The following is a 19,670-nucleotide window of genomic DNA, read 5'->3' on the forward strand; positions in this document are numbered from 1 at the left end:
TTTAGCCCAGTTTAAGTTGCTAATCTAGCTACTGCCACGTAATCGTTAGCTTCATATCAGGATGTGACATACAATCTGACATATACATGGGCTCTCTCAATTCTTAAATCATGAAACTCTCAGCATGCCTGTAATTCAAATACGCGAGCATAACTATCAAAGCATGTAAGTTACTTTTCAGAAATATTATTGTGCGACTTTTTTTTGTGTAACAAGTAAAAACTCTACTGCACAGTAAAAATTTGCGAAAAAAGATCCTGTGACAAGATAAATTTTAATTTTTAACTTTTTACTGTAAGTTTACATGATCGACCGACACAGTCGTAACATCTGAGTATACTGACAATATAGATATATATAATATGCACAAGAATTTTTTGATATCTTATTTCTTATTCCAGATCAAAATTTTATTAGCGTGAAGGATCTAACTACTATTGCTCTTTCTTCACGTCAAAATTTTTTTATTAAACATTCAAGTTTGTAGAATCACAAATATATGTGTCGAAATAAATAGTAATGCCAGGCATGCAGATAACATATTTGTAACTAAGTAATGTCTACATGTCACATCCCAATAACATGCAGTGTGATTTTAGGAAGAATAAAAAAGAGGGTGAGTTGGTAACTAGACAGCTGACTAACCAGCTTAACTATCATGATTTTTGCTGAGCTGGTTTGCCTCGGAAGGGTTACAGCCAGATCCACTGTTTATAAAGAGACCACCGAGTTTGTTGTATCGTTGGCTAGTGGAGTTGCCTAGCGAGTTTGTGGTGGAGGAGCTGTGATGCAGGTGGATGCCAGACCTCGTAAAGCTTGGAACTTTATCTGCAAAAAAGGTATAAGACACTCTTAATAGTGATGAGTAGGGACTTAAGCATAGTAAGTATTATTTGTCAATATAAGTAACTTTGTAACGTTACTTGTCTTTCACTGATAATGAAGATTATGGTACTACTTTTTGATATGGATGCATTGAAAACGGATCTACTGATATCAGCAATTCATCAAAACGTTTAATAATGAGATCTTAATCTAATTTCTTTTAGTGCATTTCAGTACGAGCAATATTTAACAAATTAGCTTACTAATAAAGTTAAATAAGTCACTTTAATAAATATTCAGTGCCATTGATATTTTCATGTGTGATTCTATATGGAATTCAATTTGGTGTTCTATATTAATCGTATATTGTAGAAATCACTATGAAATTTAAATTAAGATTCACAAAGAATCCCATATTGAGATTCACCAAAGTTTAAATAATTTATAGTTTTAGTTTGAATTGAAATTCCCATTTCAAAATTCCTCGTATTTCTCTATTTGTACTTTTTCTTGGCACTTCCAATCCAAAACTCCATTTATCTTTCTAAATGGATTAACGTTTGACTTTGTACGTTTGAAAGGTGAAACTTTTAGAGCGATTGCGTATTCAGTAGAAATCTTACTTTGTTATATATTACTAACTTGAACTTTAGTATCAAATGTCATTCACATGACTTACCTTTTCCTCGGCTATGCCTCAGTCTATCCTGTGAATTGATGATCTTTGGGGCATTTCGTTGGATCATACACGAGTAGTTGCTGTCGGTACTGTAGCTTGGAGAGCTTGAGCGATTCCGCCGACGGGGGCTCCGACTAGTGCGCGAGCATGTGCTGCTCGATTGGTGAACTGTAGGGTTGAGCTGCTCTGGTGAGTGAATAAACTGTTGTTGATGTTTTTGGGCTGATGTATAATCCATCGTTTCGGCATAAAGGCAGCTTGACTCAGAGCAAGAGCAGCACATGTCAGAGTGGCTGTTAGAATCGCAAGACTTACGATCCCAGTCGTCATTGACAGACTGATAAAGACCGTTAAGTCCATTTTGGTGGTGACCATAGATTAGTGAGCCACTCTCATATTCATTCTCTTGCATACGATAGGCATCATAGTGGCCAAAGTTCTGAGGAAACGATGGTACTGGAGGTGGGATTGTCTGAGGTGGTAGGCTGGTGTAGCGTGGCTGTTGCTGACTAATTGTCTCGGAGTATCCCCAAGGCGTTGGAGAGCTACTAAAGCCATTAATATTTCCATCAGTCCGTAGAGGTGGCGTCGGTGGACTTTGAAAATTGCAGTCCAAACCATTCTGGCTACTAGTAGTGCGCTTGCCTAGATGTGGGCTAAAGGTTGTGTTTTGTTGTTGATGCTGTTGTTGATGTAAGCGACTTGAGAGCGAACCTGTAACTGCAGCCATGGGTGGTGGATGCTCTGGAGGTGGAGGTAGCATGTCACACCAATTAGGTAGCTGAGTTTGCTGGGACTGTTGACGGCGTACATTATCTGCAATTTCGTCGTTGTAGACACTGCTGGCGTTGTCACTACTTGGTGAGAGTGTTGACTTGTTATGTTCTTGCGCTGATTCGAGACTCGAGTAGTCAGGTTTGAGACAAGAGTCGCTTGAGCTTGATTTTTGGCCGCTCGTCTCCATCGAGTCAGGACTGCGGTTGGCCACGCAGAGAGTTGTTGTAGCGTACGGCTCGGGTGGTGCTGAAGGCTTACGTGTATTGTAAAAAGTTGTCAAGTTCACTTCAGCATACTCAGAGCCAGACATACCGATGATACCAGCTCCTAGCACGTGGTTGTTGAGAAGTTTTGTCTCACATTCCTTGTCAGTACCGTCACCACTTCCACTTCCACTTCCACCAGCCTGTAGAGTATTAGTGGGCCTCCACCCTCTCTCAAGCCACAGGCTATCTTTGTTCAACTGGCATACATCATTTGCTGTTCCGACAGGCACGCTTAAATGTCCGAGTTGCTTACTTAAGAACTGGCGCCGCCTCACGTAATACGCTCCAAGTAGAGCTGCAAACACGCTGAACAGCATTAAGACCAGAAGCACGACGAACCAGGTTTCCCGAAAAAGCGATCTTCTATGGCTCGGATCCAACCGTGGTGGTTGTTGTTGGCTCATCTGTCCAGGATCCATGTTCAAAACAGTGGGGTTTGAGAATGGTCCTGGCCCGATGCTGGTCAATCCGGCCACTCGAGCTGTATACAGGCCCCCACTGACCAAGCTGTTTATTATCACTGATGTTGTTGAAGTGTTTAAAGACATCTGACCCAGTATTTTGTTGCTGTTGTTACTTTTTATCTGTATCTACAAAGTTTGGTGTAAGAATGATGTTAGCTTCATGAAATTATTGAATTTATAAACATTTTTTTTAAAACCAATTGTAAAAAAAAAATAGATTCGTTAAGTACAATACAGTAAAAAGATATGTTAATATTTTTATAATTTTCAGCCTGATAGCTAAAATAGTTAATGTTTCGTAATAGTTTCAACAGTTAACTCTTGTATATACTTTAGTCATATTTAAGTTTCAAATTTTCTAAAACCTCACTATTTCACTGTAATCCCAAGCTAAATCACACTCACAGGTTGCTGTGTAATATGGTTCTTATAATGTTTTTAAAAATTTTTTATAATTTTTAGAAGGTATACTTCCATAGGCACATTCTGTGCGGAAGTCAATCAACGATTCCAGAATTATGACCACGAGAAAACATGTGACAGAAGTGAATTTTTCATTTTACCCCTTGCCCCCTCCTCTTCTATCTGGCAAGCCACGCCTCCCTCTATGCGTCACACCACCAAGTTATGTATATCAAGAAAGTCAATTTTGATTTTTTAAATTCTTGTTCTTTAACTGATTCTCTTAAAAAAAAACTTCCTACAAGAATCGAATTGAACTGGCGAGCTCCTAATTTACGCTAACCATGTATCATATTCACTTTGCCGCAAGATATCCCCCCCCCCCCCAACACACGCATGTACACATGTATATAGCCCCGGAGGGCTTGGTAACGCACGCTCACGAGTTCAAGACTCAGCCTTTACTCACTTGGCTCGCACCTCTGAGAATCTAGTTTCTCATGTGCGTGTTTTAACCGTGGTCCGATAGTTCGGAAGCCATCATGTAAAACAAGGTTCCCTTTGCTGTGTGATTGATGTCTCAATTAAATCTGAGGCGGTTCTTCACTGTGTCAATAACGATAGCATATAATACATGCACAGTGACACAGCATTTCAGACTCTATTGGGCAGAAATGTCTGTAAAATATGTATAATATAAATATATAGGGAAACCTCTTGCTTCTTGTTATAGTATGGTTGGTAACTTATTTTTAATTTAAATATTCATTTACTATGTGAAGAATGGCTCAAATGACAGCAGATGATAACAATAAAATAGTTGTTGATGCAGATGATTATACTGTCAAACTTTTTATTTGTTAAAAAACGTTTCGATCCATACAGAAGAAGTTCAAGGTCCTCATCAGATTTAATCCAAATAATTACAATACAATATTTAAAAACAAAAAATTTTTTTACAAAAAACAATAGCACTAGAGACACTTTTTACTCACAATTGGTCGCACAACAGGCGATGTGAGCACCGCCTAAGACATTCCATCAGCGACTATGAATATAACGTTTTTGAATCGCGCTTTTATGGTATCGAATACTATATATAGTATTAGTGCGTAAGTGTGCACTACAATGAGTAACACACGCGACTATCCAAAAGTATGAGTCAATGGGGCGTATTAACAATTTGGAGTTGTCAATAAAAAATTAATAAAAAGTTGTTCATATCAAGTATTCTATTTACGTTATCATGAGTAAAACGTATATCAAGCATTTCTGAGAACAGTCTTCTGAACTTGGTATTCTCAACGACCAAAATTTTGTGAGGGTTTGTGAAGTTTGTAAGGGTGATGTATTTTTCATTTATTGCACTAATGCTGATTCATCTTAAGAGATTAACTTTAATGATTGATATCGCCTTTGTGTTTATAAGTTCTCGTTTTTAGACTCCTAAAAACTCCTATGTAACAATCTTTGTTATCGTTGGAACTTATTTTGTAAACTATATTATTTTTGTCTTTATCATTCAAAGGTTTTTTTTCTAATTTAATGAATTTTGAGAATTCGTCAATACCTTTAAAAATAATAACCCTTTTGTTCCCACGAAAAATATTCTTAATAACTGAAACAAGATCTTTAAAAAAGGGCAATACTATTAGTAAGATAATACTAGGGTCAACGACTTAATTTTTTCGCAAATCACTACTAAAAATTCAGCAATTTAACACCTACTCTTATAGACAGAGGTCACAAAATCGACTATACCTTCGGAAATCTTTGATTAATCTCAAAAATTTTAAAAAGATCTTGTGTATTTTTTTATAAAGAATCTATTAAATTTTTAAAAATATAGGGTTAACAACTTAACTTAAGAGAAAATCAGAAGGAAAGTATGAAATATTAATCTGGCTTGCCTCGCAACATCTCCCAAATATCACAATTATAATTTCACGGTACTTTTCTGGCAATTTCTTGATCTTGTACTTTGGTTTTATCTAAATAACTATATACGTTGAAAAATTTACCGTTGAAAAGCGTTGATTTTTTAGGGGCCCTTATGGCACCCTACCCTAGATACAGTACCAACTGCCCAAGCCACCTTAATATTCATATACTGTTGATTAATTATTTTCGTTCGATTACAAATTATATCCATTCACTAATTATTCATTTGGTTGAATAACTTTTTTGAAATTTTACAAACGTTTTATTAGTAGCAACTATTATGTGCTTTAATGAATGTTTATTTAATTTTAATTCCTAAACAAGTAATTGTTTCTTTATATCAAATCCAAACATCTTAATAAAGTCATGATCTATGTCACAAGTATATTACGTGTAATTTATTTTATTAATTTTGTTTATTAATTGTTTGTTTAATTTAAAAAATTAATTTTTCAGAGTTCTCCTTTTTATTATTGACTTATTCATACAAGGTTATACGGATAAATTATGACATCTTTGATGCATCCTATTCTTAAAAATGTTTTCATTCGTGAGTAATGTAATTTTGTGAGTTAAGCCACACTTATTGGCATGCAATACCACCCTATTCAAGATAAAGCAGTAACACACAATGTTTTTTCTTAGCCTTTTAAATAAATATAAGATAAATATATACTGTGGGTATTATATACGCGACTGAGAATGAGTATGTGATCGTATGGGAGTGATGCGAGCGTCGTATTAGAGATCTTATTAGCGTAGACGGTAGAAAGTTGTTTTGAAATAATCAGAAGATTCGATGAAAGCGCAGTCTTGTATTGACCCGGCTATCAGCACGTCGTGCCATTGCTTTACTTTAAACTTTTGTACTTATATACATGATGTATTAATTATAATTGTTAATTTATTGAATATAAAAACATTTTTTTTAATTACACCCATTTACTGAATACCTTAATTTGAATGGTAATAGCACTATCTTTGACAAATTACAGTGGGTTATTTAAAATATCGTTTTATAGAAGGTCTATTTGCGTTTACACATTGTCTGCCATAGAAGTATAACTACATACTTGGGTATTCAAGCAGCTTCCAACCACCGATTTTTCCAAAGATGAAAACAGTGGATCTTTACCAAATTTAATGTGAACTTTGTCAATAATGTATTTCTGACGCAAAAGGAATTAACAAAAATCGTTGGGCCAATTTCGTTTAAACTGCATATTTAGCTATTTTTCCGTAAGCGTACGTGTTAAAAGTACTATATTTAAAAATTTAATATTACGGAAATAAAACAGACAAACGGCTTAAAATTTGACTTAGCATATTATAACGGTATAAATACCAAGTTTAAAAATAATTAACCGTAGACAACTGTCTATAAACAAAGCCCTTAACTTAAAGTCTCAACTTATAATCTTACTAGTATATAAAGAAAAATCGCTAAAACCAAAGATAAGTAGAGAAATTGCTAACGCCAACGCTACGGCGTGAGACAACTTTTTTCCACTGATCGGGGCGACCCACCACTGCCAGCCATCGAACCAAGGCGCACATTTTTCGAGAGTGTGAGACTCGTATCGAAGATCGTGCACATACAAGAAGAGAAGTGGATTCACGTGGAAATGGGCATATAGGTGCACATTTTGGTGACACGTAGAATTAAGAGGTATACCAAATGTGTGTCTACGAGGAGAGGAGCGGAAATGTCGACTATTCGCTCCGAGCCGATGCAGAGGTTGCGCCGCCTCTAGCCAAAATCAGGCTAAATTTCTTGCATGTAAACAGACGGCTTAGATCATATATACATGCGTACAGCTGCTTGTGATTGGCACTTGGCAGGCTAGAGAGAGAACGACGATCCTCTCCTGCTGTCAGCCAATTACAAGCAGCTATACGCATGTATATATGTTCTAAACCGTTTGTTTACATGCAAGAAATTTTGCCTGATTTTGGCTAGAGGGGGCGCAACCTCTGTATCGGCTCGGAGCGAATAGCTATATAGCTGAGAGCGCATAGCCAAAGAAAGCAACGACACGAGTTTTTCTCTTTTCACTGCAACCGAGTAAGTATATGCTATATATATCTAATTGACTCTTCCTCCCTCGCTCTTGTTTGAATGTTATCTATCAATCTTACATTCAATTAAATCGTGAAACTAAATGCTCATAATTATAGGCTTAGAATTTAATATCAAAACATTTTTTTTTTTTTTTTCGTACGTTAATACTTATTTTGAAATCCAGTATTATTTTGAAAAAATGTTCAGCTTTTTTTTTAAGGATGGTACTTCAGCTATAACCACTGGTTTATTATTTTTCCTCATCATAATTGTTATGAACTGTAGGACAAGCCCCGCAGCTTATCGATGAACATATGTGACTTTCAGATCTCTGTCTTCCGAAGTTGTAAGCTAAGATCGTTAAGGCTTATGCCACTGTTCGTTTTGTTTTGCCATCATAGGATCGATTCCAAATGTTGGCAGATTTTTTTTTAACGTGATTCATTATTCTAGTTTATTTTCTTTTTGTTAATATTTTATATACATTTATAATTAATTATTACAAACAATTTTTTCCCAACACATCGAAATATATTTTAAATACAAATTATATTAAATAATTTCATAAGCTGATACTTATCGTTAGCTAGGCCATTTTGTAATTTCATAATAATAAAATAATTTTTTAGGATATCAGTATAATTGTTACTTAATTTTTTTTTTTTTTATGTTTTATTTAAATTTATAAATAATCTTACAATTACTTTTTTTCCTGTACATTAAAATAAATATATTTTTAAAACTTATTCTATTACATAACTTAGCAAGTTGATACCTCTCGTTGGTAAGGCCATTTCGTAATTTCATAATAATAAAATAATTTTTTAGGATATCAGTATCGTTCTTACTTAATTTTTTTTTTTTTTAAGTTTTATTCAAATTTATAAATGATCTTACAATTACTTTTTTTTCTGTACATTAAAATAAATATATTTTTAAAACTTATTCTATTACACTAGCGGCCCTCCGTCTCGGCTTTGCCCGAGACTTACTAAATAAAACACCGTAGTGTGTTGACATGTAATGTGAAACGTTTTCAGTTAGATATTTTACACACATTCCTGACACATTTCAGAACAAAAATCTTCTTATTAAAAACATATTTTGTGGAATCCATTTAGTTTATTTGGTCAAATAATAAGCTGTAAAAGTTAAAAAAAATATAATTATGCTGAAAAGTACCGTGCGTTCTTTATGCCATAAAATAATCGTTGGCCATAAGAAGCAGTTGATTTGCAGTTTCTTCCGTATAATTCGCGAAAAGGGCTATTTTTTAAAGCTGCTAAGATTTTAAACTCCCAAAAATTTATATTAAAAAAAAATTTTTTTTCTCTTATCTCACAACATTATTACCAGAGCAACAAAGTTCTGGACCTTAAACCCTACATTTTTTATTGCCACAAAAACACAAATACATTTTTTACTGAGTAATAAAATCTGAATAAGGATCTTTAAAGATTTCAGAGATTACTGTGAGGGTACAATGAAAAGCTGATCTCTTATGTAATGGATTCTTTATTTGTCGATTTTGACGCTGCTGCTCCAATCTCGATAAATTTTCTGCGTCAGTTTCTTGACGCCTAAAATTGTATTTGTTAGATACATTTGAAGTTTTTTTTTTCCAATTCACCCTCTTGCGACTTTTGGCATGCTTAAAATTTTTGCGACCCCTAAAGGCTGTTTTCTGTCAACTTTGTAAAGTTCTAATATATTTGTTGGCAAGGTAGTTCGAGGTCCAATGAACCTGAAAAAGACAGGTAAGCTTATGAAGTAAACTCTTTCTTGACTTCAGTTAAAAGCAAACGTGACTGCCTGGATACCTCAGGATGATCTTCTCTGGCCTCCTGTTGAGGTCCCAGACTGATAGGGAGAAAAATTACCAAGTCCGAAGCTTTGGAGCTAGTTGTAAAGATCTTTCCTAACGTTTCCCGGTATAACGTCGAAGACGTGGGTGTCTAAAGCACCTTTTTTTTGCAGACTCAGTTGTTTTGGGTGATCTAAGATGGGGAGACTGGTTCGTGATGCTTGCCCGTTGGAGACTATCCCGTTGGCTCAAGTTTTTCATTCTCTTCATAGCTGTTAGGTTTGCCCAGCACAGACATTGGAGAGGATTGGTGATTCCTGGTTGAGTGCTTAGAGTCGAGAGGGTTATATAGGGTCATCGGTAACCGGGTTTCCCAGCCTTGCGAAGAACAGCTCCGGTCGCGACGGCTGCCAGTAAATGGCTGAATTGGTTTAATAGTGGCCGTCTTTAGTTAATATAGTCTTTTAGTCGACGAACCGCTTCCAGAAATGGTAGTAAAAATGTATTTGCTGGCAAGGTAGCTTACACTTAGGTGGCCCCTAAAAATAACAGATGAGATTGATGGTTAAGTAGGGAACGTAAATACTTATAATGGCCCTAAAAAGCGCCAGTGGTGAGACTTCCAGCTATTGCTTACTATTTCTGATGATAAAGAGCTCGCTACGGGTAGCTTGACTCTTACTCTCGAAGTCTCTATGTATGAAGACTGTGATGGAGGGAGAGGTACGCCACTGACCAAAGAATATCTCATCTTCGAGTCGTTCCCCGGATAACCAACCGCTCATCGTCAGACGGGAACATGTGGGTATGGGCGTTGGGGACACGGCCATTAAGAAGGTAGCCGTTGAAGCTACCCATGCTTCTCAGGGCTGTCTTCCCTAGCTTACATTTGTAGCCAAACTTTCTCTGACGGCACCAGGTGGAATGGTGGAACGGCCACATAACTGTGAAGAGTTGGAGCAGGTAGTGCTCTGGCTAGACACATGTCTCCTGGTATTACACGCCGGAGACGTCATTGGCTGAAGTAATTTTTTGTTGGTGGCACTCGTCGAGATTCAGGGTGAATGTAGACCTAGGTTTCTTCGCCCTTAGAGAAGACTGTAGTCCGTAACCGGAATATCCAGTTGCACGACTATCATCTACATTCTCTATGCAGCTCGATGAACTGCCGGAGGACGACTGCATCAATTTTCAGAGACGCTCGGGCGTATTATAACCACATTTATTTAATTCTGTTGCATGTAGCCTCAATTTTATGTCGATGCCACCTAGCGGATCCTACTGAACTAAAGTGAAAAGCTCGCGTATTTTTGCAAAACTTTAAACTTATTTATTGCTAGTGTTATTCGATTTTTTAAGATAAAAACTGTACTAAAACCATCTAGGATTGTTATGAATTAGTGTGCAAAATTTTAGCAAAATCGGTTTAGTGGTTTTCGCGGTTAGCGATTACAACGGTTTTGGCGACTTTGCTTTATATATTAGTAAGATAACTTGGCAAGTTGATACCTCTCGTTGGTAAGGCCATTTCGTAATTTCATAATAATAAAATAATTCTTTAGGATGAATGTAATTCTTACATTTTAAAACTCCCAAGAAATTATGAACATCGAACGTAAGAAAGAAAAAAATCCTTATACATAATTTTCATTAATTTTAATTTTTTTTTTTTTTTTTTTTTCTAAGAAATGATTAAGCTGTTCTGATCAATATTTTTATCCATCCATACAATAATTATAATCTTCAAAAGCACAAGACAACTTACACAAAACTCCCTAAACATTTATTTTCCGTCTTTTGTTTGTAAAAAAATTTTAAGTAAAACAGCTTTACTTATTGTATTGATTGTGTATTGATTAAATAGAGAATTTTTATATCAGTTACATTGGTTCTAAACCAAACTTTTAATTGGCGTATGTAAATATCAAAACTTAATACCTTTGAAAATTATGCAACAAAAATCTGAACAGTAATGAAAAACAGATCTTATAGATCGAGATTAATTTTTCGATCAGCAGTTGAAGCTTTTTGTCTGGCGTACCATTCTAAATAAGAGCTACTCAGCTAAACTTCATTATTGGTCTAAATAATCAAGGCAAATCATCAGCATTCGTCTGCTGCGAATTACTGCATGTTTAAAATTTTTATTAGTAAAAACATTTAATAAACGCAGTAGAAAACATTTTTGTAAAATTTTAAAATTATTTTAAAACCCCAATCAATTACATAACTTAGTTCTAATTTCAGACTGCAAAAAGAATAATAAAACAGCATTTAGATCAATAATTAAATAAAATCAATTGGCAAGTTTCTAAGGCATAAGGATTTTTTCAAAATATCTTATTTATTTATTAATAACAAAAAAAGGAATCTATAACTTACCAGGGTGATGCAGTATAATAAAGATTTTAGTTAATAACGGTGTTTTTTGTTAATATGTGTTATAAACGATTTTAATGGATAATACAAGGGTAAGTTTATAATCCGGAAATTACGATTATCATATAGATTAATAAAAATATTGATTAGAATAGTTGTATTATTTCATAAAAACCAAAAATCACATGCACTATAAATCATCGAAAATTATATTTAAACTTTAAACTTTTACTTTTTTAAAATTCATACTGTAAGTGACAAGTGGTTGTAACCACCAGGTAAAAATTGTAATGAATGTAAATACAATCCAGAAAATATAATATATGTATGCAGACAAAAATTCGTGTAAAATCTAAGAATTATACTCATATCCTAAGCAATTATTTATTATGAAATGACGAAATGGCCTTGTCAACGAGAAGTATTAACTTACCAAATTATTTAATAAGATTAGTATCAAAAAGATATTTATTTCGACGTAACATTATTTATAAATTTAAATAAAACATAAATAAATGAAAATTAGAACTAAGTTATGTGATTGATTGAGGTTTTAAAATAATTTCAAAATTTTACAAAAATGCTTTCTACTGCGTTTATTGAATGTTTTTACTGACCAAAATTTTAAACATGCAGTAATTCGCAGCAGACGGATGCTAATGATTTGCCTTGATAATTTAGACCAATAATGAAGTTTAGCTGAGTAGCTCTTATTTATAATGGTACGCAAGACAAAAAGCTTCAACTGCTAATCAAAGAATCAATCTCAATCTGTAAGATCTGTTTTTTATTACTGTTCAGATTCTTGTTACAAAATTTTCGAAGGTATTAAGTTTTTAAATCTACATACGCTAATGAAATCATTGGTCAAAATCCACATTTTATAATCAAAATTAAAATTATATATTTGATCAATACAACAAGGATAGCTGCTATACCTAAAAATTTTTATAATAAAAGACGGAAAATAAAATTTGAGGGAATTTTGAGTAAATTGTGCCTCGTGCCTTCAAATTTTTTCTCTTTTACGTTGCATGTTAAAAATTTCTTGGGAGTATTAAAATGTAAGAATTACATTCATCCTAGGAAATTACTTTATTATTATAAAATTACGAAATGGCCTTACCAACGAGAGGTATCAACTTGCCAAGTTATGTAATAGAATAAGTTTTAAAAATATTTTTATTTTAATGTACAGGAAAAAAGTAATTGTAAGACTATTTATAAATTTACATAAAACATAAAAAAAAAAAAAATTAAGTAAGAATTATACTGATATCCTAAAAAATTATTTTATTATTATGAAATTACGAAATGGCCTAGCTAACGATAAGTATCAGCTTATGAAATTATTTAATATAATTTGTATTAAAAATATATTTCGATGTGTAGGGAAAAAATTGTTTGTAATAATTAATTATAAATGTATATAAAATATTAACAAAAAGAAAATAAACTAGAATAATGAATCACGTTAAAAAAAAATCTGCCGACATTTGGAATCGATCCTAGGATGGCAAAACAAAACGAACAGTGGCATAATCCTTAACGATCTTAGCTCACAACTTTGGAAGACAGAGATCTAAAAGTCACATATGTTCATCGATAAACTGCGGGGCTTGTCCTACAGTTCATAACAATTATGACGAGAAAAAATAATAAACCAGTGGTTATAGCTGAAGTGCCATCCTTAAAAAAAAAGCTGAACATTTTTTCAAAATAATACTGGATTTCAAAATAAGTGTTAACGTACGAAAAAAAAAAAAAATGTTTTGATATCAAATTCTAAGCCTATAATTATGAGCATTTAGTTCCACGATTTAATTGAATGTAAGATTGATAGATAACATTCAAACAAGAGCGAGGGAGCAAAAGTCAATTAGATATATATAGCATATACTTACTCGGTTGCAGTGAAAAGAGAAAAACTCGTGTCGTCGCTTTCTTTGGCTATGCGCTCTCAGCTATATAGCTATAGTTGACATTTCCGCTCTTCTTCTCGTGGACACATATTTGGTATACCCCTTAATTCTACGTGTCGCCAAAATGTGCACCTATATGCTCATTTCCACACGAATCCACTTCTCTTCTTGTAGGCGCACGCTCTTCGATACGAGTCTCGCACTCTCGAAAAATGTGCGCCTTGGTTCGACGGCTGGCTGCGGTGGGTTGCCCTGATCAGTGGAAAAAAGTTGTCTCACGCCGTAGCGTTGGTGTTAGCAATTTTTCTACTCATCTTTGCTAAAATCGTTGTAATCGCTAACCGCGAAAACTACTCAAACGATCTTGCTGAATACTTTTGCATACTGATTCTTGATACTTCCTAGATGGTTCTAGTATAGTATTTATCTTGAAAAAATTAATAACAACAGCAATAAGTATTTATATACGCTCAAAGTTTTGTAGAAATACGCTACCTTTCCACTTCAGTTCAGTTGAATCCGCTAAGTGGTGTATTAGTAAAACCGAAGCTAGCTGCAATAGAATTAAGTTACTCTGGTTATTGTATTCTCAAGTAACGTGCCGCTTACCGCAGTTGATCATCGGCAGTGTATGAAGCATAGTAGTATGGTACAATTGGCTAAAAATTATAACGATATTCTTGAAATTCTGACTAGGTCGAAAAAGAAGGGTAGTAGTCAATGTATTATAACACATACAAATTGAAATGGAGTTTAACAAGTAGAAATGTCAGCAAGAGCCTCAAGAAAATGGCCAAAACATGTTTTTCGCGTCTAGAAGTAAACCGAAGGATCGTACATAACAAAAAGTATTGTGTAAAAAAGATGTGCAACTTTAAGACGAATAAATGAGCTGCGTTGGGTTCAGATCGGTTAAGCTGTTTTCTCGCAAATCGTAAAAAACTGCCATTTTCAGCCATTTTTTCGAAATTCAATAACTCGCATTCTATACAATATTTAGAGCTCAAACTTTATCACAAGTCAGATATTATAGTCGTTATTATACACACAAAATTTCAGCTTAATCGGTATTAAACTTTTCATGAACTGCAGCAAAAACTAAAAAAATGTCCTCTTGAAAAATGGCCATAAAAACGTTGTTAGCCAACGTAGGTACGTTTTTCATACGTATTTCGCTTCATCTATATTTACTTTATAATTATCTAAAATGCCATTTAATTTTACAAATTAGAAGTATCTTAAAAATTGATTGCAAAAAACGGATTTTTGCTTTACGGTCAGTGGAATCGGCGGCTCGATGAGTAGCCGCCGCTGGAGGCCTCGCGCACTTTCCGCATGCATGTTATCCTCACTCGCGTTCAAAACGAAATGTGCTTTTTTTTTGCAATCAGTTTTAAGATACTTCTAATTGGTAAAACTGAATGACGTTTTAGATAACTGTAGAGTAAATATAGACGAAGTGAAATACGTATGAAAAATGTACCTATGTTGGCTAACAACTTTCTTATGGACATTTTTTAAGAGAACCTGTTTTTAGTTTTTGCTGCGGTTTGCGAAAAGTTTAAAACCGATTAAGATGAAATTTTTGTTTCCTGCTAGTCAGACCTTTCTGTGCCGAAAAGCTAATTCTACCATATTATAGAGCTGGGAGTCGTGCAGCTGGATATCACAGCTACCAACAACACCATTCTTGAATGGGCAAGTGACTAACGTCAAACTCCATCCCGAACCACCATCATTGACGAGTGCCGCCAATAAAAAACTGTTCTAAATGGTTACGTCTCTGGCGAAATACCAGGAGACGTGCCTAGCCAGAGCACATTCTGCTTTAGCGTTTTGGAGTTTCATGGCCATTCTTTCAACTGTCCTGGAGCTATCAGAGCAGACATTGTTACAACAGCATGCCAGGAAAAACAATCCTAAGGAGTCCTGGCAGTCACAACGGCCTCCTCCTCAGAGGTCGTCTCAACGGCATACCCACAGAGAAAATATTTACCAGGTCCACTTTCCCCACTAATGATGAGTGGTTGGTTATCTGGGGAATGATCCAAAGACGAGATATTCTTTGGTCAGCGGCGCACCTGCTTTCAGCTTGGTCTCCGTACACAGATACCATCAACTTCATCAGTTCTTTTAAGGGCCACTTAAGGCTAAAATACCTTGCCAACAAATACATTTTTACTACCATTTCCGGTATCGATTCGTCAATTAATAAACTATATAAAGCTGGCTACTATTAAACCAAGTCAGTCTCACTGGCAGACGTCACGAGCGGAGTTGTTCGTTGCAAGGCTGGGAGCCTCAGCGATGGACGACTCTATATCACCCTTTTGACTCTAAGCACTCAACCAGGAATCACCGATCCTCTCTGAGGTATGTGCTGGGCGAGCCTATCAGCTATGAAGAAAAAATAAACTTAAGCTAACGGGACAGTCTCCAACGGGCAAGTATGATGACCAATCTCTCCACGTTAGATCACAAAAACTACTGAATCTGCAAAAAAAGAAAGTGCTTTAGACACCAACGCTTTCGGCGTAACACTAGCTCTAACGCTTCAAACATAGTTTTCCTTCTGATCAGTTTGGTGCTACAACAACAGGCCAGAAAAAATTACCCTGAGGTATAGAGGTAGTCACGTTGGCTGGAAACTTCAGCCTAGAAAGAGTTTACTTAATAAGCTCACCGGTCCTTTTTAAGGCCATTGGACGTCGAACTACCTTGCTAAAAAATATATTAGAACTTAACAAAGTTGATAAAAAACAGCCTTTAGGGCTCACAAAAGTCTTAACCATGCTAAAAGTCGCAAAAGGGCAAATTAAAAAGAAAACTTTAAATGCATCTAATGTATACAATCTTAGGCGTCAAGTAAGTGACGCAGAAAATTTATCAAGATTGAAAAAGCAGCATTAAAATCGACAAATGAAAAACCTATTACGTGGGAGATCAGCTTTTTATTGTACCCTCACAGTAATCTCTCAAATCTTTAAAGATCTAAATTCAGATTTTTAAATAAGTAGAAAATTTATTTGTGTTTTTGTGGCAATAAAAAATGTAGGGTTTAAGGTCCAGAACTTTGTTGCTCTGGTAATAAAGTTGTGAGATAAGAGAAAAAAAATTTTTTTTAATTTAAATTTTTGGGAGTTTAAAATCTTAACAGCTTTAAAAAATAGCCCTTTTCGCGAATTATACGGGAGAAACTGCAAATCAACTGCTCCTTATGGCCAATGATTATTTTATGGCTTAAAAAACGCTTGGTACTTTTCGGTGTGATTACATTTTTTTTTTTTTATACAACTTATTATTTGATCAAATAAACAGTATGGATTCCAAACAAATATGTTTTTAATAAGAAGATTTTTGTTTTGATAAGTGTCAGGAATATATGTAGCCGGTTTTTTATTTTAAAATTTTTATTTGAAAACATGTCAAGAATAGATGCAAAATTTTTAATTGAAAACGTTTAACATTACCTGTTAACACACTAAGATGCTCCATTTAGTGAATCTCGGGCGAAGCCAGGCAAGATTAATTAAGGGGAAAGGGGCTGCTAGTATCTACATGGAAAAAAAATCCAAGCAATTATAGTATGAGAACCTATACCGCGTTAGTATGACTCTTAAGTCATACATAAAATGCTCGGACTTCATGTATATACTACATCAAATGTGACAATACAAATATTGTATGGTCCGCTAGCTAACATACTATGCCTTACATAGGCGTAGCACGTGAAGCTCACGCGCAAACTGTACGGTGTACTCTCATGCTGATTTAGAGTAAGGGGCCATACGTATAATCTATCTACGCCGTCATGTGTCGTGCCTTTTACGCGCAGCAGTGCAATATATATGTATAGTTTACAGATGTATAGGCATAACTGACAGGGATCAGGAGCCCCTATCCTCTAAGCGCAGCGTTAAAGGTTGTATTCAGTATATCATTGAAAGTTCCTTTCATACCGATTTCCGTATTAATTGTATTTTCATTCATTGTTAATTTTATACTAATTTTACTAACAAATAATGACAAGACCCACAAAGTTCATGAGTTTAAACTCATGAGCTTTGTGCCTCTTGTCATTATTTATTAGTTGAATTAGTATAAAATTTACAACAAATAAAAATACAATAAATATGGGAGTCGGTAAGGAAGGAACTCCCAATTATATACTGAATGCCCTTAACGTTGATGTAGAGTATTGTATAGGATGTAGTTAATGTTGACGTTGTACTAATTTGTATATAATTAATATAGCTTGATCTGGACTAATTGCGTTAACTATTTTAAATTAGCTTATGAACTTATTTATTTTTATACGTTTTGGCGAGACACTCTTCCCATTTTTTTGTAATGTATACTTTTTTAATAATTAAAATAAACTTAGAATTGGATTATTTTCTCATGGTCGACAAACATTCTTTGCAGCAACTTGCTTAGATATATTACTAAAAAAATATTGAATTATATTACATATCTATTATTATAAATGTTAGATGTATATTTGGCGCTCGTAACTGAATTCTAACGCATGCGCAATAGCAAGAAGACGAGACGCCGTGACGCTGCACTTTAGCGTCTAATACCTATAGTTTACTCACTCTCGCGCGGTCAGTCAGTCTGTCGATACGCACTCCCTGATTTTCGTATTTTCCTTTTGATTGGATCTTGCTTTATTTCAGTTCAGCTTACGATTGTATCCTTGATTGTAAAGACTAAAGATAGCATACACTGAAGATAATGAGAATAAACGTGTCCGTGTTTTATGATAAAATCGACAGTGTTGTACATTTCATTGCCCGATCACATACCCACACATCCATACTACTAACAGGTTATGGGCCTTAAGAAGTGTAGTGTGGTTGTGTATTCAAGACCTCCGGTAGCGCGCATTTTTTTCTCTGTGATCGAGCCTATCTCGCGTTTATTCGCATTCTTTTTGCTCTCCGCGTTTTCTTGCTTCCCTTTTTTTACAGGCCATCTACGAGGCGGCGTAGAGATTGACATCAGCCACTAGTGAGACCGAGCAGATCGGGGAGGTGACAGCTGGCGGTGTGAGAAAGATTGTGAAAAATTTATAGAAGAAAGAATGTAAGTAACTGATAATGATACTTATGATGTCTTTATCGGTCGTTATATTGACATAATGTGTTTTATTTTTCGATGGTTTGAAACCGAAATTGTATAAGAGTGGTAATAATATATGTTATAGATATCATAAATATGACAGTAGATAGGATTTGTGAAGCGTTTTATAAAGCTAGTACTCAGTAATTCTCAAAGGTCAAGAGTCGGCACGTGTTTTTCCTCGCGTGAGGCAGGCTTGCATTGGGGTACGAGAATTTTCATTTAGCTGCTACAGCTATAGCTACCGCTGAGGAAGCCGCCTCAAAGCGGGGAGGGGGACTTTCGTTTCGGCCATGACTTGCGATCGGTCAGACCGGGTGTATGTATTCCTTTCAGTAGGCTTGGTAGCTGATGGCGCGCACAGAGCAGCAATCTTAGATAGACTTGTTTACCTTTCCAAGTCCCCGTACAGTACGGCCTCGATCCTCTCCGTGGATTTTCACGCTCAGACTAGTGGTAAATGCTGACTAAAACCAAAATGCAGAAATTAAAAATTTTTAATTTTGGTGTAATACGCGTCAGCACATCGTAATAACAGGCATACGATTGTGCTCGATTGCATTGGAATTGTGCTGCTATTGTGTATGACTATAGACATGTTACGTTTGCATGTTTAAGTCATCTGATGTATCTCGTCCCATGAGTAGTGCGCATGCATTAAGTTCGTGTGTGCGTGCTTGCTCATGTTTCCCGGTGACACAAATGAGGTTAAAATGGTCACTGGGAAGTAATATATATATAACTTGATCTGAGTTATTATAGGAGATATAAGTGACGATTACGATACAGGAGATCAGTTTAACTTAATGGAAAAACGTGGAGGTATAATTTACACTATTCCTTAACACAAGCAGCACATTTCAGTTAAAAATTCTTTAGATATATTGAAGATAGAAGATTTGAATACAATAAGTCACGTGCAAACAAAATTTAAGATAGACATAAACAAAGGGAACCTTTAACAAAATAGCAAATTAAAGATTTGAGAGATAGAAAAATAAATTTGATTGATACCTCATCTAAAG

General features: G+C 35.0%; 1 protein-coding gene across 1 annotated transcript in view; it reads right to left on the reverse strand.

The window, feature by feature from the left end:
* Positions 1-512: 512 nt before the first annotated feature.
* The window catches only part of LOC106644351 (roundabout homolog 2), a 535,313-nt gene continuing 516,155 nt past the window's right edge, over positions 513-19,670 (reverse strand). The window contains exons 10-11 of the mRNA XM_089598313.1: positions 1,505-3,137; positions 513-828 (exon numbers count right to left, since the gene is read on the reverse strand). Of these exons, the coding sequence (XP_089454439.1) occupies positions 650-828; positions 1,505-3,137 (1,812 nt within the window). The 3' untranslated portion in view covers positions 513-649. The remainder of the gene's footprint in view (positions 829-1,504; positions 3,138-19,670) is intronic.

This window comes from Copidosoma floridanum, unplaced genomic scaffold (assembly GCF_036245765.1).
Source record: "Copidosoma floridanum isolate Cflo_tuat_1 unplaced genomic scaffold, Cflo_Japanese_pri ptg000006l, whole genome shotgun sequence".
NCBI classification, from domain to species: domain Eukaryota; kingdom Metazoa; phylum Arthropoda; class Insecta; order Hymenoptera; family Encyrtidae; genus Copidosoma; species Copidosoma floridanum.